The sequence below is a fragment of the Coregonus clupeaformis genome, chromosome 26, assembly GCF_020615455.1.
Source record: "Coregonus clupeaformis isolate EN_2021a chromosome 26, ASM2061545v1, whole genome shotgun sequence".
In the NCBI taxonomy this organism is placed as follows: domain Eukaryota; kingdom Metazoa; phylum Chordata; class Actinopteri; order Salmoniformes; family Salmonidae; genus Coregonus; species Coregonus clupeaformis.
In genome coordinates, this window is record NC_059217.1 from 20,036,754 (window position 1) to 20,054,253 (window position 17,500).

The 17,500-nt window shown below is 46.0% G+C and overlaps 1 protein-coding gene across 3 annotated transcripts in view; it reads right to left on the reverse strand.

The window, feature by feature from the left end:
• Positions 1–17,500, reverse strand: part of LOC121540318 (semaphorin-6B-like) — a 117,942-nt gene that overhangs the window by 18,309 nt on the left and 82,133 nt on the right. For all 3 annotated transcript variants that reach the window (XM_041849099.2, XM_041849098.2, XM_041849097.2), the window contains exons 12-16: positions 16,357–16,506; positions 15,330–15,509; positions 13,252–13,392; positions 12,696–12,773; positions 10,501–10,559 (exon numbers count right to left, since the gene is read on the reverse strand). In XM_041849099.2, the coding sequence (XP_041705033.1) occupies positions 10,501–10,559; positions 12,696–12,773; positions 13,252–13,392; positions 15,330–15,509; positions 16,357–16,506 (608 nt within the window). The remainder of the gene's footprint in view (positions 1–10,500; positions 10,560–12,695; positions 12,774–13,251; positions 13,393–15,329; positions 15,510–16,356; positions 16,507–17,500) is intronic.

Here is a 17,500-nt window from a genome sequence, read left to right on the forward strand (position 1 = left end):
TTTGCTAATAGAATCAGGTTTTCAGCCGTCCTATTAGTAAAGGACAGATTCAAGTTTTACTAGCTCGGGCTCAAGGTAGCTAATTCCATCATAATTGCATCCACACAGTAGTCCACTGTGCTGCTACAATGCCCTTGGGCTAAATTATAGAGTAGAGTTGGTTTAAATAATGGTGTGTGTTAAATTCATATCCATCACAGGAAGTTGACTCCATCCCATGCTTAATTTGATAAGAGGGAAACTGTCGGCCAGTTGAGTGGTTCCTTTGTGTTATATTTCTTAACACTTTCTATTCACATGTTCCACACTGAGTGGGCTTATTTTAGTGGGCCTATATTCTGAGACCTTGCTTTTATTATCATGCCAGCCTTTAGGAGCAACTTAACAAGGTTGAGGCTGTTAGCACTTTCAGCTGCATACAATCCAAATAAAAAAGCTGGGCTGTGGACTGTGGAAGACGTGCTGAAATCAATTGTTTTCCAGAAAAATGTGTCTCAGAGGGATGCCGTTTTTTTCTCCCTTTCCCACTACTACACCCCATGGCCTACGGTTATGGTTGGCGTTGGGTAGTAATTGATATCCTCAATTTAGGTGCGAAGGAAAAGCACACAGTGGAAACTAATAATACATCTTCAAAAGATATGTCACAGGCAATAAATTCAAAACTCAGGCCGTGTTATTAGTCTAACGATCCACCGGGGGTTACAACCACTAATTCCCCAATCAGGTACAGTTGAAGTCGGAAGTTTACATACACCTTAGCCAAATACATTTAAACTCCGTTTTTCACAGTTCCTGACATTTAATCCTAGTAAAAATTCCCTGTCTTGGGTCAGTTAGGACCACCACTTTATTTTAAGAATGTGAAATCTCAAAATAATAGCAGAGAGAATGATTTATTTCAGCTTTTATTTCTTTCATCACATTCCCAGTGGGTCAGAAGTTTACATACACTCAATTAGCATTTGGTAGCATTGCCTTTAAATTGTTTAACTTGGGTCAAACGTTTCGGGTAGCCTTCCACAAGCTTCTCACAATAAGTTGGGTGAATTTTGGCCCCTTCCTCCTGAAAGCTGGTGTAACTGAGTCAGGTTTGTAGGCCTCCTTGCTCGCACACGCCTTTTCAGTTCTGCCCACAAATTTTCTATGGGATTGAGGTCAGGGCTTTGTGATGGCCACTCCAATACCTTGACTTTGTTGTCCTTAAGCCATTTTGCCACAACTTTGGAAGTATGCTTGGGGTCATAGTCCATTTGGAAGACCCATTTGCAACCAAGCTTTAACTTCCTGACTGATATCTTGAGATGTTGCTTCAATATATCCACATAATTTTCCTTCCTCATGATGCCATCTATTTTGTGAAGTGCACCAGTCCCTCCTGCAGCAAAGCACCCCCACAGCATGATGCTGCCACCCCCGTGCTTCACGGTTGGGATGGTGTTCTTCGGCTTGCAAGCGACCCCCTTTTTCCTCCAAACATAGCGATGTTCATTATGGCTAAACAGTTCTATTTTTGTTTCATCAGACCAGAGGACATTTTTCCAAAAAGTAAGATCTTTGTCCCCATGTGCAGTTGCAAACCGTAGTCTGGCTTTTTTTGGCGGTTTTGGAGCAGTGCCTTCTTCCTTGCTGAGCGGCCTTTCAGGTTATGTCGATATAGGACTAGTTTTACTGTGGATATAAATACTTTTGTACCTGTTTCCTCCAGTATCTTCACAAGGTCCTTTGCTGTTGTTCTGGGATTGATTTGCACTTTTCGCACCAAAGTATGTTCATCTCTAGGAGACAGAACGTGTCTCCTTCCTGAGCAGTATGACGGCTGCGTGGTCCCATGGTGTTTATACTTGCGTACTATTGTTTGTACAGATGAACGTGGTACCTTCAGGCGTTTGGAAATTGCTCCCAAGGATGAACCAGACTTGTGGAGGTCTACAAAATGTTCTCTAAGGTCTTGGCTGATTTCTTTTGATTTTCCCATGATGTAAAGCAAAGAGGCACTGAGTTTGAAGGTAGGCCTTGAAATACATCCACAGGTACACGTCCAATTGACTCAAATGATGTCAGTTAGCCTATCAGAAGCTTCTAAAGCCATGACATCATTTTCTGGAATTTTCCAAGGTGTTTAAAGGCACGGTCAACTTGTATGTAAACTTCTGACCCATTGGAATTGTGAGACAGTGAATTGTAAGTGAAATAATCTGTAAATAATTGTTGGAAAAATTACGTGTCATGCACTTATTTTTTAAAATTATTTATTTCACCTTTATTTAACCAGGTAAGCCAGTTGAGAACAGGTTCTCATTTACAACTGTGACCTGGCCAAGATAAAGCAAAGCAGTGCGATAAAAACAACAACACAGAGTTACATATGGGGTAAACAAAACATAAAGTCAAAAATACAACAGAAAATATATATACAGTGTGTCCGAATGTAGTAAATTATGGAGGTAAGGCAATAAATCGGCCATAGTGCAAAATAGTTACAATTTCGTATTAACACTGTAATGATAGATGTGCAAAAGATGATGTGCAAATAGAGATACTGGGGTGCAAATTAGCAAAATAAATAACAATATGGGGAAGAGGTAGTTGAATGGGCTAGTTTCAGATGGGCTGTGTACAGGTGCAGTGATCGGTAAGCTGCTCTGACAACTGACGCCTAAAGTTAGTGAGGGAGATAAGAGTCTCCAGCTTCAGAGATTTTTGCAGTTCGTTCCAGTCATTGGCAGCAGAGAACTGGAAGGAATGGCGGCCAAAGGAGGTGTTGGCTTTGGGGATGACCAGTGAGATATACCTGCCGGAGCGCAGACTACGGGTGGGTGTTGCTATGGTGACCAGTGAGCTAAGATAAGACAGGGATTTGCCTAGCAGTGATTTATAGATGACCTGGAGCCAGTGGGTTTGGCGACGAATATGTAGTGAGGGCCAGCCAACAAGAGCATACAGGTCACAATGGTGGGTAGTATATGGGGCTTTGGTGACAAAACGGATGGCACTGTGATAGACTATATCCAATTTGCTGAGTAGAGTGTTGGAGGCTATTTTGTAAATGACATCGCCGAAGTCAAGGATCGGTAGGATAGTCAGTTTTACGAGGGCATGTTTGGCAGCATGAGTGAAGGAGGCTTTGTTGCGAAATAGGAAGCCGATTCTAGATCTAACTTTTGATTGGAGATGCTTAATGTGAGTCTGGAAAGAGAGTTTACAGTCTAAACAGACACTTAGGTATTTGTAGTTGTCCACATACTCTAGGTCATACCCGCCGAGAGTAGTGATTCTAGTCGGGTGGGCGGGTGCAAGCAGCGTTCGGTTGAAGAGCATGCATTTAGTTTTACTAGTGTTTAAGAGCAGTTGGAGGCTATGGAAGGAGTGTTGTATGGTGTTGAAGCTCGTTTTGAGGTTTGTTAACACAGTGTCCAATGAAGGGCTAGATGTATACAAAATGGTGTCGTCCGCATAGAGGTGGATCCGAGCGTCACCAGCAGCAAGAGCAACATCATTGATATACACAGAGAATAGAGTCGGCCCGAGAATTGAACCCTGTGGCACCCCCATAGAGACTGCCAGAGGTCCAGACAACAGGCCCTCCGATTTGACACATTGAACTCTATCTGAGAAGTAGTTGGTGAACCAGGCGAGGCAGTCATTTGAGAAACCAAGGCTATTTAGTCTGCCAATAAGAATGCGGTGGTTGACAGAGTCGAAAGCCTTGGCCAGGTCGATGAAGATGGCTGCGCAGTATTGTCTTTTATCGATTGCGGTTATAATATCGTTTAGGACCTTGAGCGTAGCTGAGGTGCACCCATGACCAGCTCGGAAACCGGATTGCATAGCGGAGAAGGTACGGTGGGATTCGAAATGGTCGGTGATCTGTTTGTTAACTTGGCTTTCAAAAACTTTCGAAAGGCAGGGCAGGATGGATATAGGTCTGTAACAGTTTGGATCTAGAGTGTCACCCCCTTTGAAGAGGGGGATGACCGCGGCAGCTTTCCAATCTCTGGGGATCTCAGACGTTACGAAAGAGAGGTTGAACAGGCTAGTAATAGGGGTTGCGACAATTTCGGCTGCTAATTTTAGAAAGAAAGGGTCCAGATTGTCTAGCCCAGCTGATTTTTAGGGGTCCAGATTTTTCAGCTCTTTCAGAACAACATCATCATCTGTCTGAAGCATGGCCAGCCGTAGCAAAATGCTTGTTGAAATTCTCGATTATTGTAGATTTATCGGTGGTGACAGTGTTTCCTAGCCACTTCCTAGTGCAGTGGGCAGTTGGGAGGAGGTGCTCTTATTCTCCATGGACTTTACAGTGTCCCAAAACTTTTTGGAGTTAGTGCTACAGGATGCAAATTTCTGTTTGAAAAAGCTAGCCTTTGCTTTCCTAACTGATTGTGTATATTGGTACCTGACTTCCCTGAAAAGTTGCATATCGCGGGGGCTGTTCGATGCTAATGCAGTACGCCACAGGATGTTTTTGTGCTGGTCAAGGACAGTCAAGTCTGAGGAGAACCAGGGGCTATATCTGTTCTTAGTTCTGAATTTTTTGAATGGGGCATGCTTATTTGCACAAAGTAGATGTCCTAACTGACTTGCCAAAACGATAGTTTGTTAACAAGAAATTTGTGGAGTGGTTGAAAACCGAGTTTCAATGACTCCAACCTAAGTGTATGTACACGTCCGACTTCAACTGTACCTCACTATTTCAACTTAATCTTGCTCACATGCTATAGACATAAATCTAGCGTGCCACGGCTGTACGTACCACAATTTACAATATGACCACCAGCTGAAAACACACAACTATTTGTTTTGGGGTTAACACCTCAGTGTTTAGGCATTGGATTTGTTCCCATCACACACTGCTTAAGGTTTAGTAGTGGGATGATTAAACCATCTAGCATTGGTTGGGACTCCAGCCCATCTGGTTGGCTGATTGAATCAGCTCCTCCGCCCTGCTCCTCTGATTTACGACACACGTTTAATAACATGCCTCCAGCGCCATACCTCCGCTCCTCCACAGGCCCATGGCTTTAGAAAAGCCTCCTGTACACAATGAGACCAATCCTCAGTGAGATGAGGCATCAGATACACAGCTTTTCTGGTGAACTGGACAAAATCCCCTTTAAGGTGATCAATACAGTGGGTGTGGAGACTAGTGAGGCGAGGCGAGGCCGAATGTTACCTGGGAACAGCATGCTGGATTATAGTCTCAGTGAGAGACAATCCCACGAGTCTCAGAGACGATGTCACTCTGTGAGAGTTAGGAATGAGGCATTATGGGGCTCTGGGACCTAACTAACTGCTGTTGGAACACTTTTTCCTCAGCCATGAAGCATGGGGCCCAAGAATGCAGTAGACTGAGGCATTTATCATCCTTCACCAGATCAGCACTCTGCAGTTCGGCATGAATTTGTGTCTTTTTTTTATTTTTATATTGACACGCAGAGGCCCGATGGCGGTGTGTTAGCCAGCGATCGGCCCGGCTCGGTCGGCACCTCACGGCAGCTGTTTGTCATGCTCTCTCTGATACCCGCTGACGGAGGAGAGTTGCTAGCCCATCAGTTTTCACCTTGCTACCTGCTCTCTCTCTACTCTCTCTGCTCTCCCTGCTCGCTCTCTCTCTCTCTCTCTCTCTCTCTCTCTCTCTCTCTCTCTCTCTCTCTCTCTCTCTCTCTCTCTCTCTCTCTCTCTCTCTCTCTCTCTCTCTCTCTCTCTCTCTCTCTCTCTCTCTCTCTATCTCTCCCTCAGGTGGCTGACACAGGACTCCCCATCTCTCCTACCTCTCTCTTCTCACCACACTCCACACAAGAGAGACCCACATGAAAGAGAATAAGCTCTTCAGGAGTCCTCTAGATATTCAGGGTTTGATGCTGCACTTTGAAACTCCCTCACATTTCACAAACCTGCACCTCTCGTCAGACAGCAGGTAGGATAGGCCCAGCTGAAGCGTCTCAGATCATTGCTTTGTTGCTGAGACGTGTGTGACAGGAACGAAGGCTGGCGTCTGGGGCGTGTGGGTCGCCCCCGCCTCCTTCTCGTGCGAGGAGCGGAGCGTGGACCGTCGGGCACGGATGACTTCAGGGTAGTAAAGGTCACCAAGCTCTCAGACAGAGCAGCTCTCCCAGGGCAGTCAGAGAAGGATTGCTGCAGTGTCTCTGTTGGGTTCAGCCTCAGGGAATGCATTTGTCATCTAGAGGTTTAAACGCTTTACTTACTACTCCCACAATGTAAATATAAAGCACTCATCTTTACAGGCTCCTTTCAGGCCTCTAAGAGGAACATTCCCTAACCCACACAAATTAGAATGACTCGATGTTGTAAATTTGCTAACAAATGCTCTCTCCACTAACATGACGCAACTGCGTCAGATCTCTCCTGCTCTCGCTTCATTGATGTGCTGTGGACCTCAATTAATTTGTGATCGCAACCCACTGTTCTCCAAGTCAAAACACTGCCTTACATTGGGAAATATTTTCACAGCACCATAATTGCTTCCATCTGTAACTGCTCTGCTCGCTGGTGAGGGTATGTCATTATGCCTGAGTGCTTTCAAGGTGGCATGGAAGGAGTGAATGGCGAGCGAGCAGCGAAGGAGCGTAAGAGTTGACTATCACGTTTTGTCTTGGTTCACACAGATGGAAACCTACTCGGCTTCCCGGAGACGTCTTTCTGGGAAAAGGCCGATTTGAAAAGTGTTGACTTGGAACGAGGGATCGTGTCTGGTAGTAACTGTATATAGGTGTTACTGTAGTCGACTGTCAAACTGTATCCTAGGTGAGGTTTAGGATCTACCTGGACCCCTAAAAGTGTTCTGTTTCAGGTTCCATATAGAGGTGGAGGGGCTTCCCACCATAATGGCTGCCCATCCTGTGTTTTCTCTTGACGTGTTGCGGTGCAGAATCAGGTTGCTGACCTACTCCCAACATGTTCTCCAGACCCTGAAGGGCAGGTTACTGCCTATAGCTGTTAACCGTGTGGTCGGTGTATCAAACTAAGCAGCTCATTCGCGAGACCCTGAATATTGTATTGAATTTGAAGAGATTAGTATGTAAGTCGCTCTGGATAAGAGCGTCTGCTAAATGACAAATGTAAATGTAAAATGTATGTGCCAGTGGGACTCCGCGAGACTCTCTCCTGCAGTGACAGCATTCTCTACCATTTCACCTGGTTTAATACAGTTCACTTTAGCTGATGAGCTTTTTGTGCCAACAGAAATTGCTGTTGATTCCCAGAGAGTCTGCTAGTGAAGCCAGTGGGAGCATTGGAACCTTATCACTGGTACCATGCTGTCTGTAGCTTATGGGTGAAGAAATGCCACTATAGGGTTCTAGCCTTTTCCTATTGACATTGTTTTACATTTTGTGAGAGTTAAAGGTCCCTTACAACAAAGGAAATAGTAGACGGTTGATGTCTAGCCCGACACTTAGCCGAGCTTACCCTGTTGTAACTGATACTCCTGCAAGTTAGGTCATGACCTGGAAAACCTGAACTCTGCAGTCGTGTGGTGCAATAACTGCTCGTAAGTGGAGCTGACACATTAGACCATCAGTTGACGCCTGGACTCAAATCCCGCTCATTTTTGTGTTTACACTGCTGGTGTTTATTACCTGACAAGTTTAGAGGAGTTTCCAGAGCTGACTGGGCTCAACTCAAACATGATTAAAAGTCTAAATCCAGCATTAGGCTCGGGCAGCTCTGGGGACAGAGTGATTGAGCTGTAGGCTGTGGGCCTGATGCCAGGTAGGATAGGCCCTCAGCATGCAGAGCCACGCACATGCAAACACACACGCACACATGCTCTCTCTCTCTCTCTCAACACACACACACACACACACACACACACACACACACACACACACACACACACACACACACACACACACACACACACACAGAGTTCTGATTGGACTCATCTGACTAAGCAGCCCTTCACCACAGGTCAGCTCAATTAAAAGCTGTGATGTCTCCATCTGCTTTGATCAGGCCTGATTTAGAGGAGTCAGGCATCCCAAACGTCTGACATTTCAGGGAGGAAATCGCAAGCTCCTGTCCTGAACTGATCCCTAATTAAGATCTCTGTGTTGTTGAGTAGAGGAAGAGAGACTGTGACTGCCTCTCTCCTAACCTGGACTGGGCTGAGGTAAACCACCATGGGATATACTGTTCCTGCACTGAAGCATGCTCTAACTTTGATACTGTAGAAGGATAGATGGAGGGAGAGGGAGAGGGAGAGAAAGGTGAGAGCAAAAGCGAGGTGAGAGAGCAGGAGCAGGCAGCCTTCATGTGTCACCTGACAGAGTAACTGCCTCGTCACGCTGTCGGTAATGGGAGCAGTGACAATTCGGTGACTCCAGACATGGCAGTGGCCTTCTCACTCCATTTGTCACGCCCCTGTCCAGGACTCCGGGCTCAGCTACGTCTCCTTCCTCACCCCCCCTCACCTTCCTCCCTCACCCCCTCCCTCCTTCAGCCCCTCAGCCCTCACGGCTGCAGAATGCTTTATAGATTCCCTCCTGATATTTATTCGACAGATCGAGCCAAAGAGGAGATGAAAATCGATTCCCCCTCCTCTCATTCCAGGGGTACTTTTCTCTGGCTAAGGAGAGGGACAGGCAGTAAGATGGGCTGTTAGCAGGGCCGTCCATCCATCTCCCTCTGTGGGCCACCGACGGGGGGGGGGGGAGTGGGGTCTGGCTGGAGCTTGGCTGTGGCTTCGGCTCGGTGGGCCCTAGCCCGGCGCTGTGTGTGTGCAGTGGGGGCACCACTGAGGAGCTGCAGAGCCCGGTTACGCTCCCTCACTCGGGGAGAGAGAGAAGGAGGGAGGGAGAGGGTGATGAATGCTGCATTAACCCATAGATAGATGGATGGAGCACAGCAGGCCCTTTTCTATCTGCCTGCTAGAGATTCAGTCAGGTGAGATGTGTCAGATAGAGAGATATGGACTGATATCCTTCTGTCTAATCTACCTCAGAGCTTTGTAGTCTCACACCTGCCTTCAGTGTGTGTGTGTGTGTGTGTGTGTGTGTGTGTGTGTGTGTGTGTGTGTGTGTGTGTGTGTGTGTGTGTGTGTGTGTGTGTGTGTGTGTGTGTGTGTGTGTGTGTGTGTGTGTGTGTGTGTGTGTGTGTGTGTGTGTGTGTGTATGTGTGTGTGTGTATGTGTGTGTGTGTGATTGAGTGATGTGAGAATGAAGACGATACTTCACAGGTTTCAAAGAGTAACACTATGAATGATGAAATGTCATAACTGGTCTCTTTTCTACTTGCAGCTTTTTGTCTTTCTCAGACTGTCTGGTCTATTGATAGATACAGAGATACAGAAATCTGTGTAGACCATGTGAGTGATGTACACTGGGGAAACTATGTGCTGTAAAAACTGATTTAGCATCAATAGGAGGAGGTAATTGAAGCACAAAGTCATCACTATCTAAGACACAGTGTCTAATGATTCTGGCTGTTGATAGGCTGATTCCTGCGCACCATTTTGGCAAGTGTACACAGGGCTACCGAGCACCATTCATCTTGAGACAACCAACAGCACCTCTGTCAGCAGAAGTCAGGACCGCCACACGTTTGTCATGTCAGTATCAGAACCGTTATCAAAGACAGCTCAAATTGGAGAATACTGGCCACATCCGGAGCTGAGGATAATGCACCTCTATCTCTTCTGACCACACAGGGTCAAGCAAGCTTAGAGGAAGAGTCACAAGGCACCGGCCCAGCACCCGTAGACAGACAAAGAGCAGGACCCAGAGGGGACCAGGGGTGAGAGAGCAGCTTCCCCTCTGATGCAGGATTAGAGGCACGTGTGTGACCGTTATGTAATATTAATCTGAGTGGCTCTCGAGGTGCATGGCAGATGAACTCGGGGGAACTTGAAGAGGTGGAGCATTAACAAATGTCTCATCAGAATTAGCGGTTGGATCAAAAGAGCCACGGGAGTCGAGGAGATTTCTGTCTGAGGGATCGCTTTGCTTTGCTGTGCCGCCTTCATTTTCATAACAGAAAACAACTAGGAAAGATTAAGGCGAGTGGCGTAGCGGTCTAAGGTACTGCATCTCAGTGCTTGAGGCGTCACTTCAGACCCCCTGGTTCGATTCCAGGCTGTATCACAACCGACCGTGATTGGGAGTCCCATAGGGCAGCGCACAATTGGCCCAGCGTTGTCCGGGTTTGGCCAGTGTAGGCCGTCATTGTAAATAAGAATTTGTTCTTAACTGACTTGCGTGGTAAAATAAAAAAAATTAAATAAAAGATGCATCATAATCAGCCAGAAGTGGAAAAAAATTGTAAAAGATTCTAAACATTGCCAAAAGATAGAGTAAACAGAGAGGAGGAAAAGATGGTAAAACATACATGGGGATTTCAACATGGCAATGATGATATGGAGCTAGGCAGCAGTAGTGTATTATGTTCTACCCTAGAGAAGGCAATTATGTAAGGAACACAGAATCAACACTAATACTTCTCAACACAGGTTGAGAGGACGGAAAGAAACACTTCTCTTACCGTCACAGTCGCCCAAGTGGGACACGTTGCCGTGTTCTACGTCTTGCTCAAACGGCAGTCTGGAAGAGGGGAAAGACGCAGTCATTTATCAACGGACACAAACAATACATAATGGAACGGCTTTGGTCACTGACAGAAATGTCTGCTTTTCTCTGGTAAACAAAACACTATCAAATGTACCAGCAAATGACAATAATCGTTTTTTGTGTGGAGTTGATAGTAATAATACTGTACAGTATATCCCCACCTCTGAAAGCAGGTCTGGATCTGCGCTTTCCCCTCGTACTTTAAAAATTATTTACCATTTCTACTTTGGTAATATGAGACCTTGGAAAACCAAAGGGAGCTCTGACATTATATGCTGAAGCGACAAAATAAAAAGGAAATTAAACCGTTGAGTTCCAGCGGCAGTGAAACCAGACCAGGTGCATTATACTCCCCTGGAGAGAGCAGGCCACTCTTAGTCATGGCCCATATCCAGAGAAACATCAGCTAGTTATTCTAATCTAGTGAATGTATACCATAAAGGCCCTCTAACGAGGAGAAACGGCTGCAGTTTGGCCTTCAAAATGGCCCCCGTCCAATTATGTAATTTAAACATGGAAAGTGCCCAGGGCTAGAGGGCAGGCAGCACAGTAACAGCCACAGACAGCTCACTGAGATGTGTCTTCTGCTCTACGATCTGCAATTAGTTAAAAAGGCCCAGACAACAAGCAGGCTAACTGAGTAACTTTGAGAAGTTAGTTTACACTGAAGTGGTTGGAGGCTAATTGTGAATATATTGCTCACCCTGATAGGGTATATTGTGTTGGGTAAATGCAGGCCGCAGGCTGTAATCTTTAGAGTAGCTGGGTAGGATGGCAATGTTTTGTAACAATACCCTCAGCGGAGAAAATGTAAATTAGTTTAAGGACGAATTGTCTACAGGAGGCCATATTAGTGGTAAAGTTATAACTGAGCAATATGAAGTCTGATAAACAGGTACAAAACACCTATAGTAATAATACAATATCAACACATAAACTAATCAGTAAGGAACTTAATTATCTTTCTTTCAATATAGTACATGTCACAGTCTTATATTGCAAACTACTGAGAGTTTCTTTATTGCCCAGCATTGTTTTGACTTTTCCAAATGGAATTCATCCTCAAACTGGAACTGGGGCATCACTCGATACAGGATCGATGGGCAAGTTGACCGCCCTTGCTAAATCAAATCACAACACAGGAGTCTTAATTGTATAACGGTGAGGCCGTAAGGTGCTCTTTAAGGCTCTGTTGTCTGATACTGCTGGCACTGTACCTGTTTGCACACATAAATCAATAAGCAGCCTCTCTAAAGATAGATTTTATTTCACCGTGCTGGGTGGACGCGAGGGGAAGTGGTGGGGGAGCGGGGAGGGAGTGGGAGGGTTTACAGACCAGAACAAGAGGTGAGCTGCCAAGACAGGCAGGAATCTTCCTGTGGCAGGAGCACAAGACCAACACAACCCTGACAAAGACGTACACACAGCTCTGGGTATCAAGCTGTGTTGAAGAATGCAGCATTGTTGTGAACACACAACGGCAATAGAAGACATCCTGGATGAATTAATGAACACAGCTCGCTCTGACAGGATAGTAAAACTAAATGAGGACATGTTTGTGCAGTGACAGCTTGTGCTGCAGGCTTATAAACTGTAGGCTCTGTCAGAACCTAAGCCTAACTCACTCAGTACAAATAAAGAGTGTTACAGCAACCCAGGTGGTCCAGCAGGTATAGACGAAACAGAGAGCAGGTACAGACCAGACAGAGACCAGACAGAGACCAGACAGAGACCAGACAGAGACCAGACAGAGACGACCAGACAGAGACCAGACAGAGACCAGACAGAGACCAGACAGAGACCAGACAGAGAACACCAGACAGAGACTAGACAGAGACCACCAGACAGAGACCGGACAGAGATCGGACAGAGATCATACAGAGACCAGACAGAGATCATACAGAGACCAGACAGAGACCAGACAGAGACCAGACAGAGACCAGAGAGAGACAGAGGGCAGGTATAGGTACAACAGAGGTCAAATGAATGCCAGACAAAAACAAGACAGAGTACAAAGGTACCAGCGAGACACGGGACAGGTCCATAGCAGACAGGGACCAGACATAGAGACAGACAGAGGCCAGAGCAGCGTCACCCCTAGCATCTCACCTGGTCCCGGGCCTGAGGAGGGAGCAGGTGCTTCCTCTGGTCCAGCCACAGTAGGGGTCCCTGGAGGCGATGCAGTTCCTGGAGATAAACAGAGTAAACACTGTCTTTAGTGATGCATCACCCAGGGCACACAGACACCATGGATCCATTCCCAATGTGCACTGGATTACACACGTATGAGTCCCCGGGTTCAGTGAACACATTACAAATGTGAAATATGGGTTACTGTATGTCATGCCTCACTAGGTATAGAGACTGCTGGCATCAAGGCAATACGACTCAGTGGTGGGTCAGCAAGAAAGAAAGTAAGACTTGTGTTGTGGTATTTTGGATTTACAGATCTGTGGAAGAGCACCTGGGGATGTGGTAAAGTATTTAGGTGCACTGAGGGTAGGCAGAAGGTTTAGGGCCTGACTAAAGGTGTGATTTTAATGATCGGTGGTGGACGGGGGTTAGGGTGTGTGACATATATACTGTATGTGGCTGAGAGGTGTGTGTGGGCTACAGATGAGAGTGTAGAGCTGAAAGGTGTGTGTGAGGTGTGTGTGTGACTTACTTCATGCAGCGTGAGTAGAGCTGGCATCGTGCCACAGGGACCCTGACTACACAGGAGGGGAAGGCCAGCAGCAGAGAGTGGCTCACCCGGTCCATAGTCAGGGACAACAACTGCCTCGCCTGAGGAGTGTCCTCCCCACACCTGGACACACACACACACACACACACACACACACAAACACACACACACACACACACACACACACACACACACACACACAGAGTTAACGTATTAATGCACCCCAATATCAAACATCATATCACACACTGACTGCACAGAACCCTGCTCTATTCCCTATTGATCTCATTACACATTATGCCAAGACAACACTCACTGCTCAATTCTTCACACCTAATGCTTCATGAAGTATAACTCAAACTAGTATAACTCAAACCAGTATAACTCAAACCAGTATAACTCAAACCAGTATATAAATAAAAGCACAACAATACCAGTAAAAGCAGTAACATGCCTTCTAAAGCATGGCAATGCCTGGTTGTCACAGTGTCATCTGTATGCAGTGTGCCGATGACTGATGGGTGACGTCTAGGGTTGGATGGACATCAAACAAGCCACCAGCTACACCCTGCATTAGCTCTAATTGGCACTTAGCACTACCATATCATCCATACACCTTCCTTTGTAGGCTGGATTTGTATCGATCTATATACATATGTGGACTCATGCATGGTAATAAACATGGCTGTGAGCTGAGGAGTCATTAGGGGGAATTTATCACACACTACAGGTTTGAGATTCTATAGAAATGTAATACATTATTATTATTATTATTATTATTATTATTATTATTATTATTATTACAATACGGTACGGCCAAGCTGTGAGTCATACCTCACAACAAACATCCACTATGTGAGAAACCAGACTGACGGAGGAGTGAGAGAGAGACGGAGAGAGAGAGAGAGAGAGAGAGAGAGAGAGAGAGAGAGAGAGAGAGAGAGAGAGAGAGAGAGAGAGACGGAGAGAAGAGAGAGAGAGAGAGAGAGAGAGAGAGACGGAGAGAGAGAGAGAGAGAGAGACGGAGAGAGAGAGAGAGAGAGAGAGAGAGAGAGAGAGAGAGAGAGAGAGAGAGAGAGAGAGAGAGAGAGAGAGAGAGAGAGAGAGAGAGAGAGAGAGAGAGAGAGAGAGAGACGGAGAGAGAGCGAGAACAAGCAAACAAGTAAAAGTAAGAAAGAATCAAATGGAGACAGGTAGAGAGAATAATGAAGGTGTGGACCATTAGTCTCTCCATTTCCACCGCGTAATTTCCTGGTTCATTATGGCAGCCAATCACAAACCAATTTGGGCATGGTGGATCTCTCTCTCTGTGATGTCTTGTGTTCCCGTTGCCCCGGTGATGGTGGCGGTGGCCCATCTATCTACCCTGGACCCATTAGGGGAGATGGTCTAGGGTTAAGGAAGGACAGGCTGGGAAAATGCTGATCTGATTTTTCCATTCCCTGTCTTCTGATTAGCTGGCTCCCTGCTATGAGGGTGACTGCCAGCCCTGTCACCCACCCCTATACCAGGCTCACAGCCACGCCACCGTCACCGCACAGCAAATCACACCCAAACCCACTCATACACCGGCACCACCACTGCTACTGCTGCAGCCTTAATTAATTGTTCCTGTGATCTGACTCCTCTGCTCCCCATTTAGTCATTTGTGGAATGGAACATTGCGCTGACGCCTAAATGAATGAATTGTTTTGAAGGGTAGCGAAGTTACGCTTGGAACCTCCTTTCACCTGCCGATTAAGTTTGTGCTGCTCCGCAACAGTGTATCCTACTACAGTAAAATGAGCCCCATTTCCCCCTCAGTCTGAGCAGAGAATAGATCAGGGGGCACAATTAGCAGCCGCCGTAGCTCTGGTTAGGAGACTCTTGCTTAAACGTTTCTAATTGGGCTCAGTGAAAGATAATAACCAACTAATACCCCATCTGCTTAGACTGCTTCCTATCCCCCCTGCGGTCCCACATATGTGTTACAGTGAAACACTTAGAGATTATTAAGAAGACGATCACAATACCGCACCAAAAAACCCATTAGAGACTGTCTGTAACCTGTTAACCCTTACTTGTCAGGGTTGAAGCCCTCCAGCTCCTCCAGGAAGACATTGCTGCTGGACACAGTGTTGTCCCAGTTGGGGACGATCAGGAACTTGAGGATGGTCCCCCGGCTGGAGCCCAGGAAGAGCACTGTTCGGTTCCTGTAGGGGCCAGCCTCTGTGTCCATCACCATCTTATTCAGCTGGTACCTGGACAGGCAGATATAGTGGTGAGATAAAGACAGTCTATCCAAACCCATGTTGACCCCTAGTCCGGATTACCCAATAGGCTCTTGGGTGGACCTGAGAGGATTGGAGTAAGCAATATTGTGTTAATTCCACCTAGTCTGTCAAACGGCATAGGGCAGCTGCTGTTACAATTTTAATGAAGCTTAAATGATCCCATCAAATCGTACATGAATTACTTAGGGTAGTGTCTAGAGCTCAATTTGGAATAGGGCCTACCTGCATACCTCTCACTGTCTAATCATACTGCATTGGCGCTCCAGACCAACTAAATGAGATTCACACAGTAAAATATTCATCTAATTTACATACAGAACTAATTACCAAGAGTACCCATTAATATCATTCAGATTAATGGACTTGTCTTGAGACAATAGCACCATTGTTGAACTACATGAGTCCTGTGTGTATGAGTCAATGTTCTAAAATACAAGAAGTTGTTCCACTGGGTATTTAATATGCCACATACAACTTGTCACACTAATCTTCTCCTCCGTGCTAGGGCTCGGCTGGTGGCCAGCGGGGTTTGATACATTCCAGCTGCTTGCCTCCTGCAGCAAACTCTCACAGTGAGCGGATCGACTGGCCAGCATAAACAGAAGGAGCACCGACCAAGAGGCTAATTCCTGTGTGTTCATGCAAATTATGTCTGGGTGTATGGGTCCATGTTTTTGTTTGTTAGCAAGCCCTCAACACAGTTTGCCCTGAGACATGGTAAGACACCATAGAAGTCTACATATCTCAGGGCAACAGAACAGTATGTTGATGTCTTATCTGATGTCTGTGATAAGAGAGCAGAGTGGAGCCTCACCTGACCATGGTTCTGACGATCCAGGGCCTCTGACCCAGTGAGGGCACGGCCTCATCCATCAGGGGGTGGGTCTTCACAAAGTTCAGCATCTCATCAGGGAAACCATTGGATGAGTTGAATCTGGAGCCCTGGACAGCACACCCTCCTGGCCTGTGGAGGGAACAGGGCTTAGCACAGGCTGACCCATATTTGTATTTATTTATTTTTATCAGGCAAGTTCACTGAGAACATTTTACAGCAATGCCCTGGGGAATAGTTACAGGGGAGAGGAGGGGGGATGAATGAGCCAATTGGATGATTAGGGTTAGGGATGATTAGGTGGCCATGATGGTACACTACCCACCACTGTGACCTGTACGCTCTTGTTGGCTGGTCCTCACTACATGTTCGTCGTCAAACCCACTGGCTCCAGGCCATCTATAAATCACTGCTAGGCAAATCCCCGCCTTATCTTAGCTCATTGGTCACGATAGCAGCACCCACCCGTAGTCTGCGTTCCAGCAGGTATATCTCACTGGTCATTCCCAAAGCCAACACCTCCTTTGGCCGCCATTCCTTCCAGTTCTCTCCTGCCATTGACTGGAACGAATTGCAAAAATCTCTGAAGCTGGAGACTCTTATCTCCCTCACTAACTTTAAGCATCAGTTGTCAGAGCACCTTACCGATCACTGCACCTGTACACAGCCCATCTGAAATTAGCCCACCCAACTACCTCATCCCTATATTGTTATTTATTTTGCTCTTTTGCACCCCAGTATCTCTATTTGCACATAATCTCTTGCACATCTAGCATTCCAGTGTTAATACTAATTGTAATTATTTCGCACTATAGCCTATTTATTGCCTTACCTCCATAACTTGCTACATTTGCACACACTGTATATATATTTTCTGTTGTATTTTTTGACTTTATGTTTTTTTACCCCATATGTAACTCTGTGTTGTTGTTTTTATCGCACTGCTTTGCTTTATCTTGGCCAGGTCGCAGTTGTAAATGAGAACTTGTTCTCAACTGGCTTACCTGGTTAAATAAAGGTTAAATAAATTAAATAAAAATAAAATGGTAGGAGGGACAGATTGGAAATGTAGCAAGGACACCAGGGTTAACACCCCTACTCTTATAATAAGTGCCATGGGATATTT